At 38.8% G+C, this 19151-nt stretch overlaps 1 protein-coding gene and 1 long non-coding RNA gene across 2 annotated transcripts; one reads left to right on the plus strand and one right to left on the minus strand.

The window, feature by feature from the left end:
• Positions 1–1940: 1940 nt before the first annotated feature.
• On the plus strand, positions 1941–16673 carry LOC128017800 (uncharacterized). The gene is made up of 8 exons (XM_052603360.1): positions 1941–1964; positions 2104–2365; positions 6467–6612; positions 11257–11536; positions 11634–11773; positions 12098–12189; positions 12258–12351; positions 15997–16673. Exons 1-8 carry the CDS (start codon positions 1949–1951, stop codon positions 16023–16025), a joined length of 1059 nt encoding a protein of 352 aa, XP_052459320.1. The 5' UTR covers positions 1941–1948; the 3' UTR covers positions 16026–16673.
• A 1454-nt stretch (positions 16674–18127) lies between these two features.
• On the minus strand, positions 18128–18786 carry LOC128017844 (uncharacterized). Its single transcript, XR_008184544.1, has 3 exons — positions 18660–18786; positions 18269–18357; positions 18128–18182 (listed from the first exon to the last, which is right to left on the minus strand). It is a non-coding gene; the product is annotated as an uncharacterized LOC128017844 (long non-coding RNA).
• Positions 18787–19151: the final 365 nt, after the last annotated feature.

Here is a 19151-nt window from a genome sequence, read left to right on the forward strand (position 1 = left end):
ACTTGTGTAGTAAGGAAGAGATAGGAGGTAATCAGGGAGACCGGTTAGTGGATCTTTTTAGACTTCTCGTCCCCACGTACTGAGTGGCAGCAATGCACAGAGCACAGCTCAGGGAGATCGTAGACAGCGGGAGGGCTGGACACAGAGTAGAAAACAGGTTAATAGACAGTGATATGGTTTAGCTGACCTGAACCAGACTGTTGACAGGACTGTGACACCACAAGACAAGACGGATACAGCAGGGTTCGTAAATAGCCACCAGCATCATATATATATATATTGCATTAGCCTACAAAATATCTTATGCATGGTAATCCTTTAATGTTTAATATTTGGCATGTTTGTGTGCTGCTGTGCATTCCTGTGTTTAATAAGTAGCGTGTACGCTCTTTAAATGACAAAAAACATTGCGCCAGACTTTAGACCGGGTTTGAGTAGGTCTATGGCGCAGTCTATTCTAAGCTTCTTGAAATAGAAAAAAAATATTTTTTACACCAGCATGACCATGGGCACTAAAATGGGTGCAAATGCATTTGCAAATTAAACGACGTTGCACTGGACGGGAAAATGCGAAAAGCTCCGGACTGAAACTGGCAAACACACTTGCGCTGCTCCTTGGGTCGCATTGCGCCTGGAGATATATAGGGCCCATAGTGTGCTTCCTCACATGCTCCTGCTCTTCTGAGTCAGTAATTTGAGAATATTTACATTTACATTTACATTCATAGTTTTTGGAACAGGGTTTCTAGGCAAATAACTCAAAGAAAACTCAGAGAATAAGAAAAACATCTAAGAAGTGAACAAAAGTAGATTTTGAGGCAAATGGCAAAAGGGACAAAGATTTACTACATTGCTATATGAACAACTAAGGTGAATATTAACATTTTAAAGATGATCAGAGACAGATCTTCTGCTCATGTCAGAACAGATGCAGGACTGTGTTCGTGTGTTTTCAGGTAGTTTTAACAGGAAGCTTTTAATACATAAAAAAAATAAAAAATAAATGCAAATTACTTTTGATCTTGAGATGTTCATAAGAAGAGAAAGAAGAAACAAACTGAAACATGGCAGGTGCAGCAACATGCAGTATGACAGATCTAGACTGGAGAAATGGTCATATGAACCACTTCTGTGGCACTGTTAGAATTATTTTTTTGTAATTTCGGAGCTTGACAGTTTCAGTTCTCATTAACTTCAAAAACCTCATCCATGGTGTTTCACTGAAAGAATGTCATACAAGTAAGAATGATATGTAATAACATTAACACAGTTAAAGTAAAAATGTAGTACAGCTGAATTTAAATACAAAAATAAATACAAATGTAGTTCAGGAAGACTGTCCCTCAGTTTTCTCTCAGGAGAGGACAGCTGACAAACTGTTTGGTGGATTTTGCTATTGCTGTTTACACGTAATATTCAATGTTAGCATGTCAACATGAACTTCATCCTTTGACTTGCTTCAGATAAAAGTGACCACCACAATTTCAACACTGACATTTTAATATCATTAATCACTAAACGTTGAGGTTCCAAGTTATTGTTTTTTTTTTGTGAAAATGTGTTCACTTGTTTTTTTTTTTGCTAAAAGATGCAAATTACTTATTTGTGTGTGTTTGTGTGTGTAGACATTTTTCCAGCACCAGTCAAAGTGAAAAGTGGGAGGGGAGACAGTATCATGTGACTCTGATGTAAAATTAAACTAATGTGTTTATCTCAGGGAAAACATTCATTCAAACTTCCTCAAATGAAAGCAGAAAGAATCACAAACCACCTAAAATGAACATGAGGGATTTCTACAAGAGTCTGTGTTTTTTACTGGGTAAGTAAAACACAATCTGTTTAATATCTTAATAACCTTCAGTCTGCTTTCACCTTCATCTTTCAGACAGAGAAACACTTAATAATCATTCTGAGTTTCTCATTTTAAGGCTTTTTCTCAGTTCAAACGATGGCAGAAAAAGAAGGTGAGATTTTGTGAATTATACTCTATTTATTTTTTTGTTAGTGAGTTTATATCCAAACATATGGTGAAAACCCATGGGCTTAAATAGTCCAGCAGGGCTTTAAATAATTGTATAAGTTTTTCATTTGAACACATTCCAGTGAATGTAGCAACATGGGGAACCGCTGTTCAGTCGACAACATATGACCAATACTGGTATGTCCAATACGCTCTGGATGGGTTGAGCAACATCTGTAGTTGTACTGCATGGCAAACTGACCCGTGGTGGAGACTTGATCTGATGAAGACGTACAGTGTGAACAGAGTAACCATCACTAACAGAGGCGACTGCTGTGAAAGCAGGATAAACGGAGCAGAGATTCGGATTGGGAATGTTTCTTCAAATGTTTCCAGCAACCCAGTGTGAGTCTCTCTGATTTATTCTTATATTGTGATTTTGGTCAGTCGGTCAGTAGCTTCATAAACGTACAGGGGATCTGTTATGTGGGTTGGGTTCTGTGTTCTCTGTGCTTTCAGGCTTTCAAGGGGCACACATGTATCTGCAAATCCTACAAAATCTTATATAAATTGACAAACTGTAAAATATAACACGCTGAGAGAGCCCTCCGTTATGAACACTAAAAAGACTGTGCGCCAGAGCTCAATCAGTTAAACGGTTTAAAAAGTCATTTATTTATTTATTTTCAGTAATTTATCAAAATATTAGGTTTGCTGCATTGTTAAAATAAGCTACTTGTATAAATAAATTGTTTTAAACACTGTAAACATAGCTATGATATTTTAGTTCCCCTCACACTACAACAAATCCTTTCAATTAACAGTAGTCTATTTAAAAAAAGAACAATAATAAAAAATAGCCTATAAGAAGTTTTAGCAACATAAACGAAAAGCCAAAACAAATTCTGAAACCAACGTAAATGAAACCAACGTTGGGTCTCTCATTCGACACAAAATCAAATGTTTTCGTATTTGCAATGTATTGATATTTGATTATTATTTATTATAAAATAGCAAAGCTTAACTTTGTGCATGCATGCAGCGCCAGTGTAATCACTTTGATTTTTTTATATCTAACATTGGAAGTAACTTCTCCTTTTACCCATAAGGATAATCGGAATTGTAAATGCTTTGCCTTTATTTGGGTAGATTCACAATAAAAACAAATCTTAGGATGCCGCTTTCAGCTGTCTGGTTTCCTTTCATGGTAGCACAAGTAAAAATATATTTCTCGTATAGGCCTATTTATTTGCTATAAATAACCTAGCTTTGTTATGTTGGAGAAGCGCTGCGGGTGTGTGATCTGATATGAAGACCATGTGAATCTTCATGTTCTGTTGATTGCTGTTTTTTGCGCATGTAAACTTAATCCCTGGGAAACAAATGTTAGTATTTTTAACGGGTCAGAGACACTTATTCTATTTTATTTCAATTCCAATTTAAAATAATCTTGTTGGTTAATAGTTAATAATCGTTTAACGAGCGTCGGTTGTCTGTTAGGAAAAATAACTGAAATGAACATCCCTAATGCGGTACCTGTCAAGCAGGCAACCTTCTTTACAGTCTGACTACGCCACCCCCTGATGATGGCATCCCCAAACAAACAAACCACCAAAACAATGAAGAAATGCGTATTAATTACAAGGAAACAATGGCTGGCTTGGTCCCTTTTGTGTTCAATCATGTTAGTTGCCAGCCTCATTAAACAGCATAGCATAATCAACTCAAACATAGCTAGAAAATATAGAGTATGCTCAACTATCCCACAGCTCATTGACATATAAAGACAAAAGGTAAACATTCCGTTGCTAAGGACAGAAAAAGTATTTTAAAACATGTTCCAATACAGATATGAAACACTCAATGGAAAATGTGCATATGTACACTCTTTGGACAATAAACTGCACTACATCCGATTACTATGCTCAACTCAGAGGACTGTAAGAGACTGTAGTGTTTTTGTGTTCACGGAAACATGGCTTATCAACAGCGTTCCAGACTGCGCTATTCAGCTCAACCAGCTGACGTGCTATCGAGCGGACAGAGCTCTCGTCGGGGGAGGAAAAACCCACGGTGGCGGGCTTTGTTTTTACATCAATGACGCGTGGTGCCGCAATGCTGTTGTCATCTGAAAACACTGCTCACCCCTGGTGGAGTTTATGATTATTAAGTGCCGGCTGTTCTATCTACCGAGGGATTATACAGCCATATTGCTCGTTGCTGTTTACATTCCTCCAAACTCCAAAAACAGCAACGATGCACTAAATGAATTGTACCAGCACATTACTCCCATCCCACCCCCATGCCCGAGAGGTCGTAACCGGATGACGCACGCGCCGCGCCGGGGACGAGGGGCCCCGTCCCTCCCCCGTGGGGGGGAGAGAAGGCGCGAGGACACTGCCCACGGCCCCGGGGGTAAGCGGCAAAGTCGGGGCGTGGGGGAGTCAGGCAGCTGTTCCCACATGTTTTAAAACTACCACCATCATTCCAGTCCCGAATAAGTCATCTCCATCCTGCTTCAATGACTACCATCCTGTTGCACTTACTCCCATCCTCATGAAGTGCTTTGAACAGCTAGTCATATGGTATCAAGTCTGCCCTCACCCCTCCTTTGACCCCTTCCAGTTTACATATCGGTCCTCTCGCATACAGACAAAAAGGACTCATATGTCAGAATGCTGTTCATACACTTCAGTTCAGCATTCAACACAATCATACCTCAACAGCTCATTTACAAACTGGTCCAGCTGGGACTCAACTGTCCAAATCGTACTGATTTGCCGCTAGTTCACCAAATCGTACTGAATCATTTGAACGCGCTCACAACAGACACGGAACAGAAGACAGGAGAGCGCACATTCAGCATGTTCCTGTGGAGAGAGTGAGCAGCACCAAGTTCCTGGGTATGCACATCACAGAGGACCTCTCCTGGACCGACAACACAGCAGCACTGGCCAAGAAATCACAGCAATGTCTTTACTTCCTCCGCAAACTGAGGAGAGCCAGAGCCCCACCCCCCATCATGTACACCTTCTACAGAGGCACTATCGAGAGCATCCTGTCGAGCTGAATCACTGTGTGGTATGGCGCCTGCAATGCGTCATGCCTGAAGACTCTACAACCGCATAGTGAGAGCAGCTGAGAAAGATCATTGGTGTCTCTCTCCACTCCCTCCAGGACATTTATGGAACCCATCTCACCAGTAAAGCCCACTCCATCACAGCTGATCCCACACACCCGTCACACAGCTTCTTCAGTCTGCTGCCATCAGGGAGGAGACTGCGGAGTCTTCAGGCCAGGACCAGCAGACTGAAGGACAGCTTCATCCATCAGGCAGGAAGCTGAACTCGCTCCTGAACTTGTAACTCTTAACCCTAAACAAACTATAATAGCTGGCAGAAATCAAACAATCAAATACTATTGAATTCTAGGGCTGTCAAAATGGCTGAAAATCTAAATTTGAATTTATTTCTGAAATATTAGCAAAATTCTAATTGTGAGCTCAATAATAAATTATAAACAAAATCAAAGTGACAGTGAACGTGAAAGTGGCATGGCATACAGCCAAGTGTGGTGACCCATACTCAGAATTTGTGCCCTGCATTTAACCCAAAGTGCACACACAGCAGTGAACACACACACCTTGGACACTCACCCGGAGCAGTGGGCATATTTTATTGAAATTAAATACCATTCTATTAATATCATAACTTTTCAAACAATTGTTCTTAAATAAAATAGCATTTCCTTAATGTGCATAAGTGCATTAAAACTGTGTATTGACTGTGTATTGTGTAGGTGCATCAGTAACATGAGGAAACCTGCATCAGCAGATAATGTGTAATGTGTAATGTTTGTACTACATAAAAATAAAATAGCAAACTGCCATTCAGAAACACCTATTCATCCCTCGTCATAAGACTTGCCCGTTTATGGGCACTGTTTATTCACATTAAACATTTAAAGTAAACATTTTCAAACTTACGTTGCACACTACAGTCTCCATGCTCACAGCGTCCCAAACTCAAATAATTTTTTATATTTATTTAGATTTAGATTTTCATTGTCTGACTCTCTGGGATTTCAGTATGGAGTTAAAGGTTAGGATTAGAAATACGGTAGAATTATATCACATTGTGAGTATAAATTAGCACCTTTTTGTTTTCTTGTGGTATGTGATAGAGCGTTTGGACACGGAAGCGATGACACGCCATTTCTCTCTGAACCGTCACACAGTCTAAACTTTAAGAAAAAAAAGAAGAAGATACAAGTAGAAAAACTTTATTTATTATAATAAATAATAGTAATAATAATGCTTCATTGTAATGACAAATAATTTCACATTTGCTTAGCTGCAAAATAATACTACTAATACTGCTAATAATGAATAAAAATAATGCAAATCATCATGTATGGCACATAAGTTGGACGAAATATTGAATTATATAAAGTATTTATTCTGTTATAAAAGAAAGAGTTAATCATCACTCTTTCGTCTTTCTCCAGATGTGCTGTAGTTTCTACTATCCCAGCAGGAGCTACTTACAGCTACTCGTGTCATGGAATGGAGGGACGTTATGTTTTTGTCAGTATTCCTGGAACTTCAAGGATTCTTACTCTCTGTGAAGTTGGAGTCTATGTGATTTTTCCAGGTAAAAAAAAATTCAGAGCTATTAACAATCTGGTCTAAACACTTTCCATGCAAATTTGACTTTTTAAAGGTCCCGTTTTTCGTGCTTTTTTGAAGCTTTGATTGTGCTTAGAGTGTGCAATATAATATGTGTTCATGTTTCGCGTGTAAAAAAACAGTATTTTTCACACATTTCACCTATCTATATACCGCTGTTTTCACTGTCATAAAAAACGGGCTGATGACTTCCTTGTTCTATAAAGTCCCTCCTTCAGAAACACGTAACGAGTTCTGATTGTGCCAGTGGTGATTTGACAGCAGCTTAGAGCATGCTGCCCTCCTGGAGACGCGATTGGGCTAGTTTTGAGAAACAAGTGGGCAGGATTTGTTTTGAAAACCTGGCAATCATGATCTGAACCATAGACAGTAAAAGAATGCACGTGCTGGAGATGTACTTACTCTATAATCACAGGAGCGTTTTTACTGACGAGATGCGCATAAAAATCGCATTCGATTTTGTTGCACAGCCCTAACATCTAGTTAACAAAGCTAAACAGCGTTGCCCTTTGTGTAATAAGTTACAGAAACTGTTAAACGCACCAACTTAAATAATAAAATACACTTACCGGTTGTGGTCCATAAATAACGCCTTCTCCAGACAAAGAGGGAACTGCTCCATCTTTAAAGAATAATCTTTGTGCGAACCCGGCAATAAACTGATTGAGATTGAGGAAGCTCGCTGTCCTCAGCAAAATGTGCTGCGAATAGATTTACATGTGGATTATAATTTTGGGAACCGAGTAAAACATAAATTTTAACCATTGATCTCTAAGTACAGCATCCCTAGGAAGCCCAAACAAATGTGATTGGAAATGAAAATGAAATGAAAAAATAACAGCGTTTTGACGACATGGCGACACAAACGCACCCGTTCCTCTTCTCCGTTGGAGTGCAACAAGACCACTCCCCCTTTTTGTGTATTCCTGTTGGTAGAGGTTAGTCAAAAAACTGTTTTAGTGACATCATTACTGCAGGAACTAGAGGGATCTAGTCTAAATGGGTCGTTTTTTGTAGGCGAATTCTGTTAAATAAAATATCTCGCTTGGCATTGAGCTTTGAACTGTAGAATTTTACATATATTATTTATACTCTAACAACAACATTATACACTAACTAAAGTTTAAAACATGGGATTCATGAAGAATGGGACCTTTAAGATATTCTTATTTCATTAAAGTGGTTTTTAATATAGTTCCAAATAAATGAGTCAGTCCCAGCTGGTAAAGTCATCATCACGTCACTGCAGCTGTCGTTACTCCTGAGACAGGATACACATTCACATTGACTGGACCTGCTTGGAATAAAAGCTTTTATAATGTTATTTGAGCATATCACAACATTTATGGGTCAGTTCATGTCAGATTTTGTTGCTAATTTTAAATGTTATTTAAATGCATGTGTGGCAGGCAGTTTTTGAGTTTTCAGAATCAGAATCAGAATGAGCTTTATTGCCAGGTATGTTTACACATACAAGGAATATGTTTTCATGATAGAAGCTCTGCAGTACAACAGAATGACAGCGACAGAACAAAAAACACATAATAAAATAATAAAAAATACAAAAAGTAGGCAAGGAATGACAATATACAAATTGACAATTGTATGCAGCTATATTACACAAAGCAGTCATGTATGTACAGGTACATTATGTGCAAAATTTAAGTGTACACTAAGGATGTGTGATAGATAAATAACTGTATGTGTATATAAATTTAAAGTGTAGTGTGTTCCACAGTTATTATCAGTTGTTCATTAGATATCAGTTGTTCATTAGATGTACTGCCTGAAGGAAGAAACTGGTCCTGTGTCTGGTCGTTCTAGTGCTCAGTGCTCTGTAGCGTCGACCAGGTGGCAACAGTTCAAAGAGGGAGTGTGCTGGATGTGAGGGGTCCAGAGTGATTTTGACAGCCCTTTTGCTCACACTGGATAAGTACAGTTCTTGAATAGAAGGGAGGGTTGTACCGATGATTCGCTCAGCAGTCCGGACTACCCTCTGTAGTCTTCTGAGGTCAGATTTAGAAGCTGAGCTGAACCAGACAGTTACTGAAGTGCAGAGGATGGATTCAATGATGGTGGAGTAGAACTGTTTCAGCAGCTCCTGTGTCAGGTTAAACTTCCTCAGCTGGTGAAGGAAGTACAACCTCTGCTGGGCCTTTTTCAATGTGAATGTCCCACTTCAGGTCCTGAGAGATAGTGGTGCCCAGGAACCTGAATGACTCCACTGCAGTCACAGTGCTGTTCATGATGGTGAGTGGGGGGAGAGCAGGGGGGTTTCTCGTGAAGTCCACCATCATCTCCACTGTTTTGAGCGTGTTAGGAGGAGCAGTGGGGAGAGTACACAGCCCTGGGGAGCTCCGGTGCTGATTGTACGAGTGCTGGATGTGTATTTTCCCAGCCTCACTAGCTGCTGCCTGTCTGTCAGGAAGCTGTTGATCCACTGACAGACGGAGGTGGGCACGGAGAGCTGATATAGTTTGGGCAGGAGGAGGTTTGGGATGATCGTGTTGAAGGCCGAGCTGAAGTCCACAAACAGGATCCTCACATAAGTCCCCAGTGTATCTAGGTTTTGAAGAACATAATGCAGTCCAATGTTTACTGCATCGTCCACGGACCTGTTTGCTCTGTAGGCAAACTGAAGAGGATCCAGCAAGAGTCCAGTGATGTCCTTCAGGTTGGCCAGCACCAGTTTTTCAGTTGGCTTCATGACTACAGACGTTAGAGCCACAGGCCTGTAGTCATTTAGTCCTGTAATTTTGGGTTTCTTTGGGATGGGGATGACGGTGGAGCATTTGAAGCATAAAGGGACTTCGCACAGCTTCAGTGATCTGTTAAAGATCTTTGTGAAGATGGGGGCCAGCTGTTCAGCACAGGATATCAGACAGGCTGGTGTAACACAATCTGGGCCTGGTGCTTTTTTCCTTTTCTGCTTACGGAAGACCTGGCGCACCGCATCCTCGCTGATCTGAATTGCAGGTGTGGGGGAGAGGGGGGATGCAGGAGGTGAGAATGGTGAGAGTGCTTGATTGGAGAGGTGTTCAGGATGGGTTGCAGGAGCTGTTAATGGTGTGAACGGTAGTTTGGAGAGGCATTCAGGGCTGGTTGCAGGAGTTGTGAAGGGTGTGAATGGTTGTGTGGGGAGGCGTTCAGGGCAAGTGATGGGTGTTCTTCTTTCAAACCTGCAGTAAAACTCGTTCAGATCGTCTGCCAGTCGTTGATTCTCCACAGTACTGGGGGTGGTGTCTAGTAGTTAGTAATCTCTTTCAGACTTTTCCACACTGATGCTGAGTTGTTGGAAGTGAACTGAGTCCTAATTTTTCCAGAATATTTCCTCTTTGCCACTCTGATCTCCTTTTCCAGTGTGTATTTAACCTGTCTATCTAAGACATTGTCCCCCTTCCTGTAAGCATCTTCTTTGGCCTGACAGAGCTGTCTGAGTTTTGCAGTGAACCATGGTGTGTCATTATTGTAAGTAAGATCAGACCTAGTAGGAATACACATATCCTCACAGAAACTAAAATAAAATGTTACAATCTCTGTGAGTTCATCCAGATCGGTGGCAGCAGCTTCAAAAACACTCCAATCAGTGAGGTCAAAACAAGATTGTAAATCCTGCTCTGCTGCATTAGTCCATCGTTTTACAGTCCTTAATACAGGTTTAGCTGATTTTTAGTTTATGCCTGTAGGTCGGTAAAAGATGAACCAGAAGGTCATCAGAATTTATTGTGGTGTAACATTGATCCAATATATTACTGTCTCGTGTGGGACAAGTAACATGCTGTCTATATTTTGGCAGTTCACGGGAGAGATTGGCTTTATTAAAGCCCCCGAGAATTATTAAAACAGAGTCCAGGTGTTGTTGTTCTGTCTCTGTGATCTGATCAACGAGTTTCTGTAAAGCCAGGCTTACGTGTGCTTGTGGAGGAATGTAAACACTGACCAGAATGAACGAGTGAAACTCCCGAGGCGGTGACAAACAGAATCCCGCCGCCACGCGATTTCCCCATTGATTCTGCTTCACGGTCCACTCTGAACAGCTGAAAGTCCGGCAGATGGAGCACGCTGTCTGGTAGGGCGTCATTCAGCCAAGTTTCCATGAAACACAGAGCAGCAGAGTGTGAGAAATCCTTATTTGTCCGAGAGAGCAGAAGTCTGACGAGCGCTCCCACTTGCTCCCCCCATCTGCGCGTCCTGAAATGTTTGATCAGCGCCGCTGCTCCTCTGATAACAACATTCAGTAAAATGTCTGAATAATTGAAATCCGGAAAAATATCTTGTGATGTGTTCTGCCGAACGTTCAGCAGTTCATCCCTGGTGAAACTGATTGCAAGATTATAACTAAAGACAGGACAAACTAACAAAAACACAAAAACATATGCAGAGCTCGTCACGTAGGCAGCCATCCTGTATCAGCACCAGAGGAGTATCTTCAAAAGATCTTCATCAGTATGACCTTTTACAGGTTAATTGTTTTCAGGATTTCTCCATTCAGGTGTATAGGACATTAAATCAGTCTAAGATGCCTGATTAAAGAAAATCTCCCCTCATAAAAGTTAGAGTATAAAATATGTCGACTAAAACCATTTCTTTACACTATGACATCGTCCAGGTAATTTGGCAACAGGAAAAAACGTCACACAGTCGTCAACCTTTGGCAGCTGGATCACTGAACAGGCCATTGATTTCAATCCAGGATTCACACAACCGTCATCAGCATGTTCTTCAACCAATGTTCAGACTAACCCCTGGTGGAGGGTGGATCTGAGTTCTGTGTACAGAGTAAGTAGCGTCGTAATCACAAACAGACTAGACTGCTGTCCTGAACGAATAAATGGAGCGGAGATTCGCATCGAAAACTCTCTGGAGAACAACGGCAACAACAATCCCATGTGAGATCCTCTTTCAGTGGCTTAATATCCATAAAAATCCCTGAAAACACACATAAAGACTAGAAGTCTAAATAATGTTTTCTTTGATTCTCTTTAGATGCACTGTGATTTCTAGCATTCCAGCTGGTGTTTCCTCCACCTACATTTGTAACGATATGGAGGGTCGATACGTGAATCTGATCATTCCTGGAGATTCAAGGATTCTTACTCTGTGTGAGGTGGAGGTCTATGGAGAAGGTGTGATCAAACAGATTTAATGTTTTGGGAAACTATTAACAGCTTCATTTAAAAAAAAAATGCAATTTATTAGTTGAAAATGTGAAACTAAAACAGTTGCATGCTCTCAGCTTTAAGTGATTCACTACATGAAACTCATTTGTATTTGTCACTAAACCATGTCTTATTGTATTTAATTTAATTTAATTTAATTTAATAGTCTTTTTGTTGTTATTGTTTTGCATTATGTATTTTTATTCAAGATTTTTGGGGATCACAATACAATCTCCAATAACACCGAATTCCATTCATTCTCTGTATGTTCACTCTCATGTGCCCTTTCAGGTCCTTTACTGAAGAGAACTTTCCTGAAGATGAAACTGAAGTCCAGTTGGAGTCTGTCTGATCCTGCGGTGAGAGTCCAGCTCCTGTCACAGGTGAGAGAGCTCAGGAAACAGATATCTGAGCTCACTGAGAGCACTTTTAAGAGATCTGCTCATTTCAGCTCCAGTCTGTTTTGGTGGAACGAGGGTTTTCTGACGTGAAGCTGCAATGGACTCAACCGCCAGAACAGGAAGTGATGCGGAAGGAAGCTGCAGGTGAGTACAAACACTGGGAAACTGAAAAGGAATGTTGATTTTGAATTCAAATGAAAATGCATATATTACAAATGAACTGGAAAGTGATTTTTATGATGTTAATTAACTGTTTTATCGGCAGCTCAATGTGCTGTAAAAAAGAGATGATGATGATGATGATGATGATGATGATGATGATGGGGAAAACTAAACTCTCTTCGGATCAGCTTTGATGTTTCTTTATTTACAAACTCAAATATTCTCCAATCCTCAATGTTGATTACAATAAAGTTGTACATGAAAACTGAAACAAACTTATTTCTAGAAAGCTGTGTTGATCAACAACAACATTTGCTTTTATGACAGTTTTGTTATTAATGATAATATATTACATGGTTCACAGCATGGGTGTAGAATACGATCTGAAGAAATCTTTTTTGATCTGGCCTGCAGGATTTCATCTGAGGTTACACACAGACTATTGTTTTGGTCAAAAACTGTGCTTAAATGTTCAATTCAATTAAATATCTTGAGTATGTAACTATTACACATTTCTTTAAGACTGTTACAACCTTCTTGTCAAGGACAACACAATAAAGTTACAGTAACTTATTTCCATTGTGGTCCTTCCTTTAAAAAAGAGAGAAGAAAATAGTCAAAAATCTGCTCACTCCCTTAAAATAACAAACAGATCAACAATTCCTTATACATTTTAAGACATCCTATCTAAGAATAGTCTCTTCACCCTTATTTCTAAAAAAAAACCTAAACATTAGTTGAAGTCCAATTTTACTTCTGTATTTTGACGTACTTCCTAGGAAAACTGAATACTGAATGAGGCAAGCAGAGGGCTTGGTTTGTTTGATTTATTTCCTCCACGCGCTGTCAATGCTGACGGGGCACTGACAGTTGGAGGGGTGTGTTTAGGCTCATGCCTTAGGGTCAGTCTCAAAAGGTCCAAAAGCTCAATCATCTCAAAAGGTCCAACATTTTAGAGTATTTCATATATTTTTTTTTTTATGTATACTTTAATTCCTTAATATCTAAAGGCAGCATATTCCATTCTTTTGCACCTAAATATTTAAACGACCTTTGACCATACAGTGTCCTGTATCTCGATAAATTAATATCCATAATGCACTGTCTGGTAAAATGATCATGTCTTACATTAATAATAGTCCACATCCAATAATAGTTAGTTTCAAAACAAACAGACAGAAATCAGTTCATCAGGTTTTCAGATCAACAGCAGTTCAGACTTTGAAAAGACAATGAAGAAAAGCCGAGCGGATATGGTGGAAGAAGAAACTTAAAATTCGCTATAGCTTCTAAAAATCAGAATCAGAATAAGTTTTATTGCCAGGTATGTTCACACATGCAAGGAATTTGTTTTCGTGACAGAAGCTCCGCAGTGCAAAATAATGACAGCAACAGAAAAACAAAACACAATAAGGAATAAAAAAAAATAAAAAAAATACAAATTGCATTTGCTGTCTGAAAGCATTTCACTGGGAATCTGACTGGGGGGACAGTCTTCATGTTTTTAATGTGAAACTAGCCACAGGTAGAAAGAAATCAATATCAGGAAGGCGATTAGCACATCCTCAAGCAATGCAGAGGTCAGACAGATTCGGCCACAATATCAAAAAGATACTATGTCTACTTTTGAAGCAATTGATAGCAAAATTTTGGAAGAAATAGTGCAGCAACTAAAATCATCAACCTGTTGTCTTAACACACTTGCCACATCTTTTTTCAAAAGTGTTCTTAACTGTTTAGAAGCAGATCTTTTAGAAGTGGTGAACGCCTCACTTCTTTCTGGGACATTTCCAAACTCCCTAAAAACTGCAGTTGTAAAGCCCCTCCTGAAAAAGACCTATCTTGATAACACAATTTTGAGCAATGTTAGACCAATATCTAATCTTATTTTTATAGGCAAAATTAGAGAAAAGGTTGTTTTTAATCAGCTGAACAAATACTTAATCTCAAATGGATACCTGGACAATTTTCAATCTGGTTTCCGACCACATCACAGCACAGAGACAGCACTCATTAAGATAATAAATGATATTCGCTTAAATTGTGACTCAGGCAAAATATCGGTGCTGGTATTGCTAGATCTCAGTGCTGCGTTTGACATAGGGCTGTGCAAAAAATCGAATGTGATTTTCACTCGCATCTCATCAGTAAAGATGCTCCTGTAATTAGAAGTATATCTCCAGCATATGCGTTCAGATCAGGGTTGCCAGGTTTTCAAAACAAATCCTGCCCATTTGCATCTCAAAACTAGTCCAAAACTAGCCCAATCGCATTTCCAGGAGGTTCCCTGATAAAAATAGCCTAGTTTGACACTGTCGATCATAACATACTACTAGAGAGACTGGAAAACTGGGTCGGGCTTTCTGGGATGGTACTCAAATGGTTCAGATCATACTTAGAAGGGAGAGGCTATTATGTGAGTCTAGGAGAGCATAAGTCTAAGTGGACTTCCATGTCATGCAGAGTCCCACAAGGGTAAATTATTGCACCGCTCTTGTTTAGCCTGTATATGCTCCCACTAAGTCAAATAATGAGAAAGAACCAAATTGCTATGCTGATGATACCCAGATTAACCTAGCCTTATCTCCAAATGACTACAGCCCCATTGACTCCTTCTGACAATGCATTGATTAAATTAGTAGTTGGAGGTGCCAGAACTTTTTTCAGTTAAACAAGGAAAAAACTGAAGTCATTGCATTTGGAAACAAAAATGAAGTTTTTAGTATGAATGCATACTTTGACTAGTGGTCAAACAACTAAAAAACAACTAAAAGTCAGGAATCTTGGTGTGATTCTGGAGACAGACCTCAGTAATCATGTCAAAGCAGTAACTAAATCAGCATACTATCATCTAAAAAACATTGCAAGAATTAGATGTTTTATTTCCAGTCAAGACTTGGAGAAACTTGTTCATGCCTTTATCACCAGCAGGGTGGACTATTGTAATGGACTCCTCACTGGCCTTCCCAAAAAACCATTAGACAGCTGCAGCTTATCCAGAACATCTGAGCATATCACACCAGTCCTCAGGTCCTTACACTGGCTTCCAGTTACATTTAGGATTGATTTTAAAGTACTTTTACTCGTATATAAATCACTCAAAGACCTAGGGCCAAAATATATTGCAGATATACTCACTGAATATAAACCTAACAGAGCACCCAGATCATTAGGATCGAGTCAGTTAGAAATACCAAGGGTTCACACAAAACACAGTGAGTCCTCCTTTAGTAAAACCAAGATGGCAGCATGTCTACGTTTGTGTGTGGCACGTTTTAGCTTGTCTTAAATTTATGTCAAAGATAATTTTTACTTGTTTTATGTTTCTACTTTTTACCTATGGAGTTCGCCGTCTTATGTTAAGACAAACCGGGGATTGTTTGTTGATCGCGTGTGGTTTTATATCTCCACCAACGGAAGAGATTGTTGATCGTGCTGGGATATCTTTATCTTTACTAACGAAGGGAAGACGCCGACCCACTGGATTAAATGTATTAGGCTCTACTTCGCTAAGGAAAGTGCTTATTTCATCAACGCTTGTGGCCTCGTGAATAAACTAGCGTTTTTGAAAAATCGGTCGCTGTTTGTTGTTCTGGCACTGATCCTTTTCTGTTTGTTTTTGTTTAGATTTTCTTTCTGTGCGGGACGCAGTTTGACGTCAGCGTGGATCCCTCTTTTTTGCATCATGGAGTCGGGCAGCGCTCTGTGAAAAGATTTGGAGTACCACAAGACTACACGTCAGCAAAGAAACCTTCATATTTTTATTTTGGTTGTCGGCTCAGTTGGACTTTGAAAGGACAATGCGGTTCGTTTCATCTAATTGCGCGGCTCTGGTGGCATTTCTGGTTGTGATACTCTACCAGGGAAACAGCGGCGACAGGTATGACTCAGATTTTTCGTCATATAACAATATTTTTTTAACTTTAAAATGGACAAACTGGACAGGGATTGGTACATAGCAAAAAGTCCAGTGTTAAATTAACTCTCACAGAGTTGATTTCAACACTTTCTTCAGAGTTTATATAGCTCCACACTCTCCGGAGTTAAAATAACACTTTCAAAATAGTTAAATATTTAACACAATGCCGGAGTTCCTAATTTGACTCCAAAAAAAGTGTTAAAATAACATTAAAAGGGATACAGAAAAACAACACTGTTCAGAGTTGCATGTTTTAGGTAGTTAAATCTGCACAGTCTCCAAAGATCTACAAAATAGTGTTAAATAAACAACAGCACACAAAATATTTGACAATGACTTGTTTATTTGTAATTCTCACCTCTTAAATATGAAATCAACTGTTGACTGTCTGGGTGCTCTTTTTATCAAATAAATTTGCATTCTGTCATCATCATACTGCTCTCAAATCTCTAACCCTGGGAGACTCCATTTTACTTTCATCAATGTTATACACTGTTGTCTGCAGGAATGTGTAAAAAAGTTCAGAAATGCACCATCATAGGACAAATTTAAAACAAAATGTGCCTTGAAAAGTTCATCAAATGCGCCAAGGGAGCGGTTTGCCTGGCATGGGATGAGATGCTTATCCAAGATGATGTAGAAGCACTCAGTCTTGCTTTTCTGGCGTCCGACAGCAAGGAGGTAGGGATGCTGATGCTGGATGTTGTTGAGGGGCTCCTCCAAACTGCAGCATGACTAAAATTAAAAATGAACATTGAATATTAGACACAAACATAATGTCCAGTTAGAAAAAACAACAGTATAAAAGTGACTGTTCAAAGAAACTCAACGGCTGAATGATTTTAAATCTCCATGTTAGAGCAAACCAAAACACAATATTAAAATGTCAATACCTTATGAAAGATTACAAGTCTTTCAGCAGCATCACATGGACTGTTTTTGGAGACTTCAATCCTCCTGGTGATGGTGGAAGGAGATGTATCAGTTAAAGAAGGGATGCCATTTCCCGGTCGTAAACTAGAGACGAAATTCACATGAAGAAAAAACAAAACAAAAAAAACAACAACACATGAATTATTCTAAACCTTCTAATTAAATATTTTAAGTTGAAGAATAGAAAGCATTTTAAACATTCACCTGGTTAATGTAGTGTTTTTAAAGATTTTATGTAGTGCAAGTTATTTATTTGTTAATCCGGAAAACATCCAATCTCATAGGTTCTGAAGTTCCTAATTTTTTTTTTTTTTTTTCATCAAAACAAAATATATTGTAACTGTAACTGCAAATATAGCAGATGTGTAAAAACAAGCAAATCAAATACGACTTACTTGTCTCATGAAGTTCACTTCCTTCAGGACATTCTGCTGAGAGCAAAAACTGACTAATCTGTGCTGTTGAAGGAAGATGCTTGGTGTCTTTATTGACATTTGGCCTGAAGAATGTGTCCCTCTTCTGAAGCAGCCTGGAGGATGTCTGGGTGTCAAACAGGAGAGTGAAGTCTTGACCAACCTTTAAGAAGATATTAAACTATAAACAATATTCTCAAATTGCATTCTTGTGAAAACATGTTATTCCAAACTTACCAGGCCTTTTGTATCTATGAATCATGGGAAGGTGGAGAGGATATCAACACTAGAGCCTGGATCTTTAATAAGCTCATGGTGATGCTGAAAGGTCTCTCTCATCTTTTGGAATATTAGGGAATTCTCTGTGGTTTGGCTGAGCAAAGAAATGGCCTCTCTGCAAGAACTCCCATCAAGTTGCCCTTCAATATTAGTAGCGTTTTGGCATGAGGGCTGTCTAGTGGCAAAGATCCTCGTCTAATCTAACTGTGGACTGTTTTCATATGCCAAGCAATGTATCCTATGTTGCTTGCAGCATCATAAAAGTGTTCCTTAAAAGAATCACATTTCTATGTCAGATATCGATATCATAACATTGCAATTATAACATGAAAGGGTCATGCAGACGATGACTTACGTAGCCTTTCTTGGAATATGGATCTTTGAGGGAACACTATCACTATGCCAAGAGCATACTGTTCTCTGATAGCTTAAGTAGGGAGTTGCCTAAGAGAAGATATCAAATTGGTCTTAAATTATACAATGGTCATGCAGCTAATTTATATATATATATATATATATATATATATATATATATATATATATATATATATATATATATATATATATATATATATATAAAGTTAATAATAATAAATTAAAATAAAAAATGACCTTGGTGATTCATGAATTAACACAGACTCAAAGGGGTTAATTTTTTTTTTTTATATATATATTTTGGATAATTTTCATTTCTGGGTGAACAGAACCTTTAGGACACAAAATGACATAAAAAGCTTTGTTCTAACCTGTTTTGCAGACAGTGCAGATGTGTCCTCTTTTCTTTGTTTCTTGTTAGGGAACTCATGAAAGATTACAGTCGATGCACTTGAACTGTTGCTTTTTTCAGACTTCTCATATATAGAAGACAAAGAGTCTTAAAATTCTAAATAAAGTATTAAAATATTACAAATATTGTGATGACCAGCACAAGAATCAGAAATAGCCAATTTATCATATTTATCCAGAGTTGCTTGATAACACAACATAAACATTCAATAAAGCTCACCATCATTTGAGAAAACAGTCAGCACCACATTGCCTTGTCCAATGAGGTCGCTGAATATTTCTGCATCGACTTCTGTCCCTGTTGCATCCTTGTATTTAACTTTTGCATTAGGTGGCACGCAAAATTTCTCAATGACTGAAAAAAGAAAAAAATATTTAAGTTGACGCCCTTTCTTGCTTCACAACAAATGTCTGATCCGAAAACATGTTTTTTTTATGATGCAAGCAAAATG

Source organism: Carassius gibelio, chromosome A7, assembly GCF_023724105.1.
Source record: "Carassius gibelio isolate Cgi1373 ecotype wild population from Czech Republic chromosome A7, carGib1.2-hapl.c, whole genome shotgun sequence".
NCBI lineage: Eukaryota > Metazoa > Chordata > Actinopteri > Cypriniformes > Cyprinidae > Carassius > Carassius gibelio.

What these genes read in the sequence shown, in the direction of transcription:
- LOC128017800 (XM_052603360.1), top strand. An exon ending in AATGTTTCCAGCAACCCAGT is followed by an intron (nt 2,366 to 6,466) that starts GTGAGTCTCTCT and finishes GTCTTTCTCCAG; the next exon opens with ATGTGCTGTAGTTTCTACTA. An exon ending in GGTGGAGGTCTATGGAGAAG is followed by an intron (nt 11,774 to 12,097) that starts GTGTGATCAAAC and finishes GTGCCCTTTCAG; the next exon opens with GTCCTTTACTGAAGAGAACT.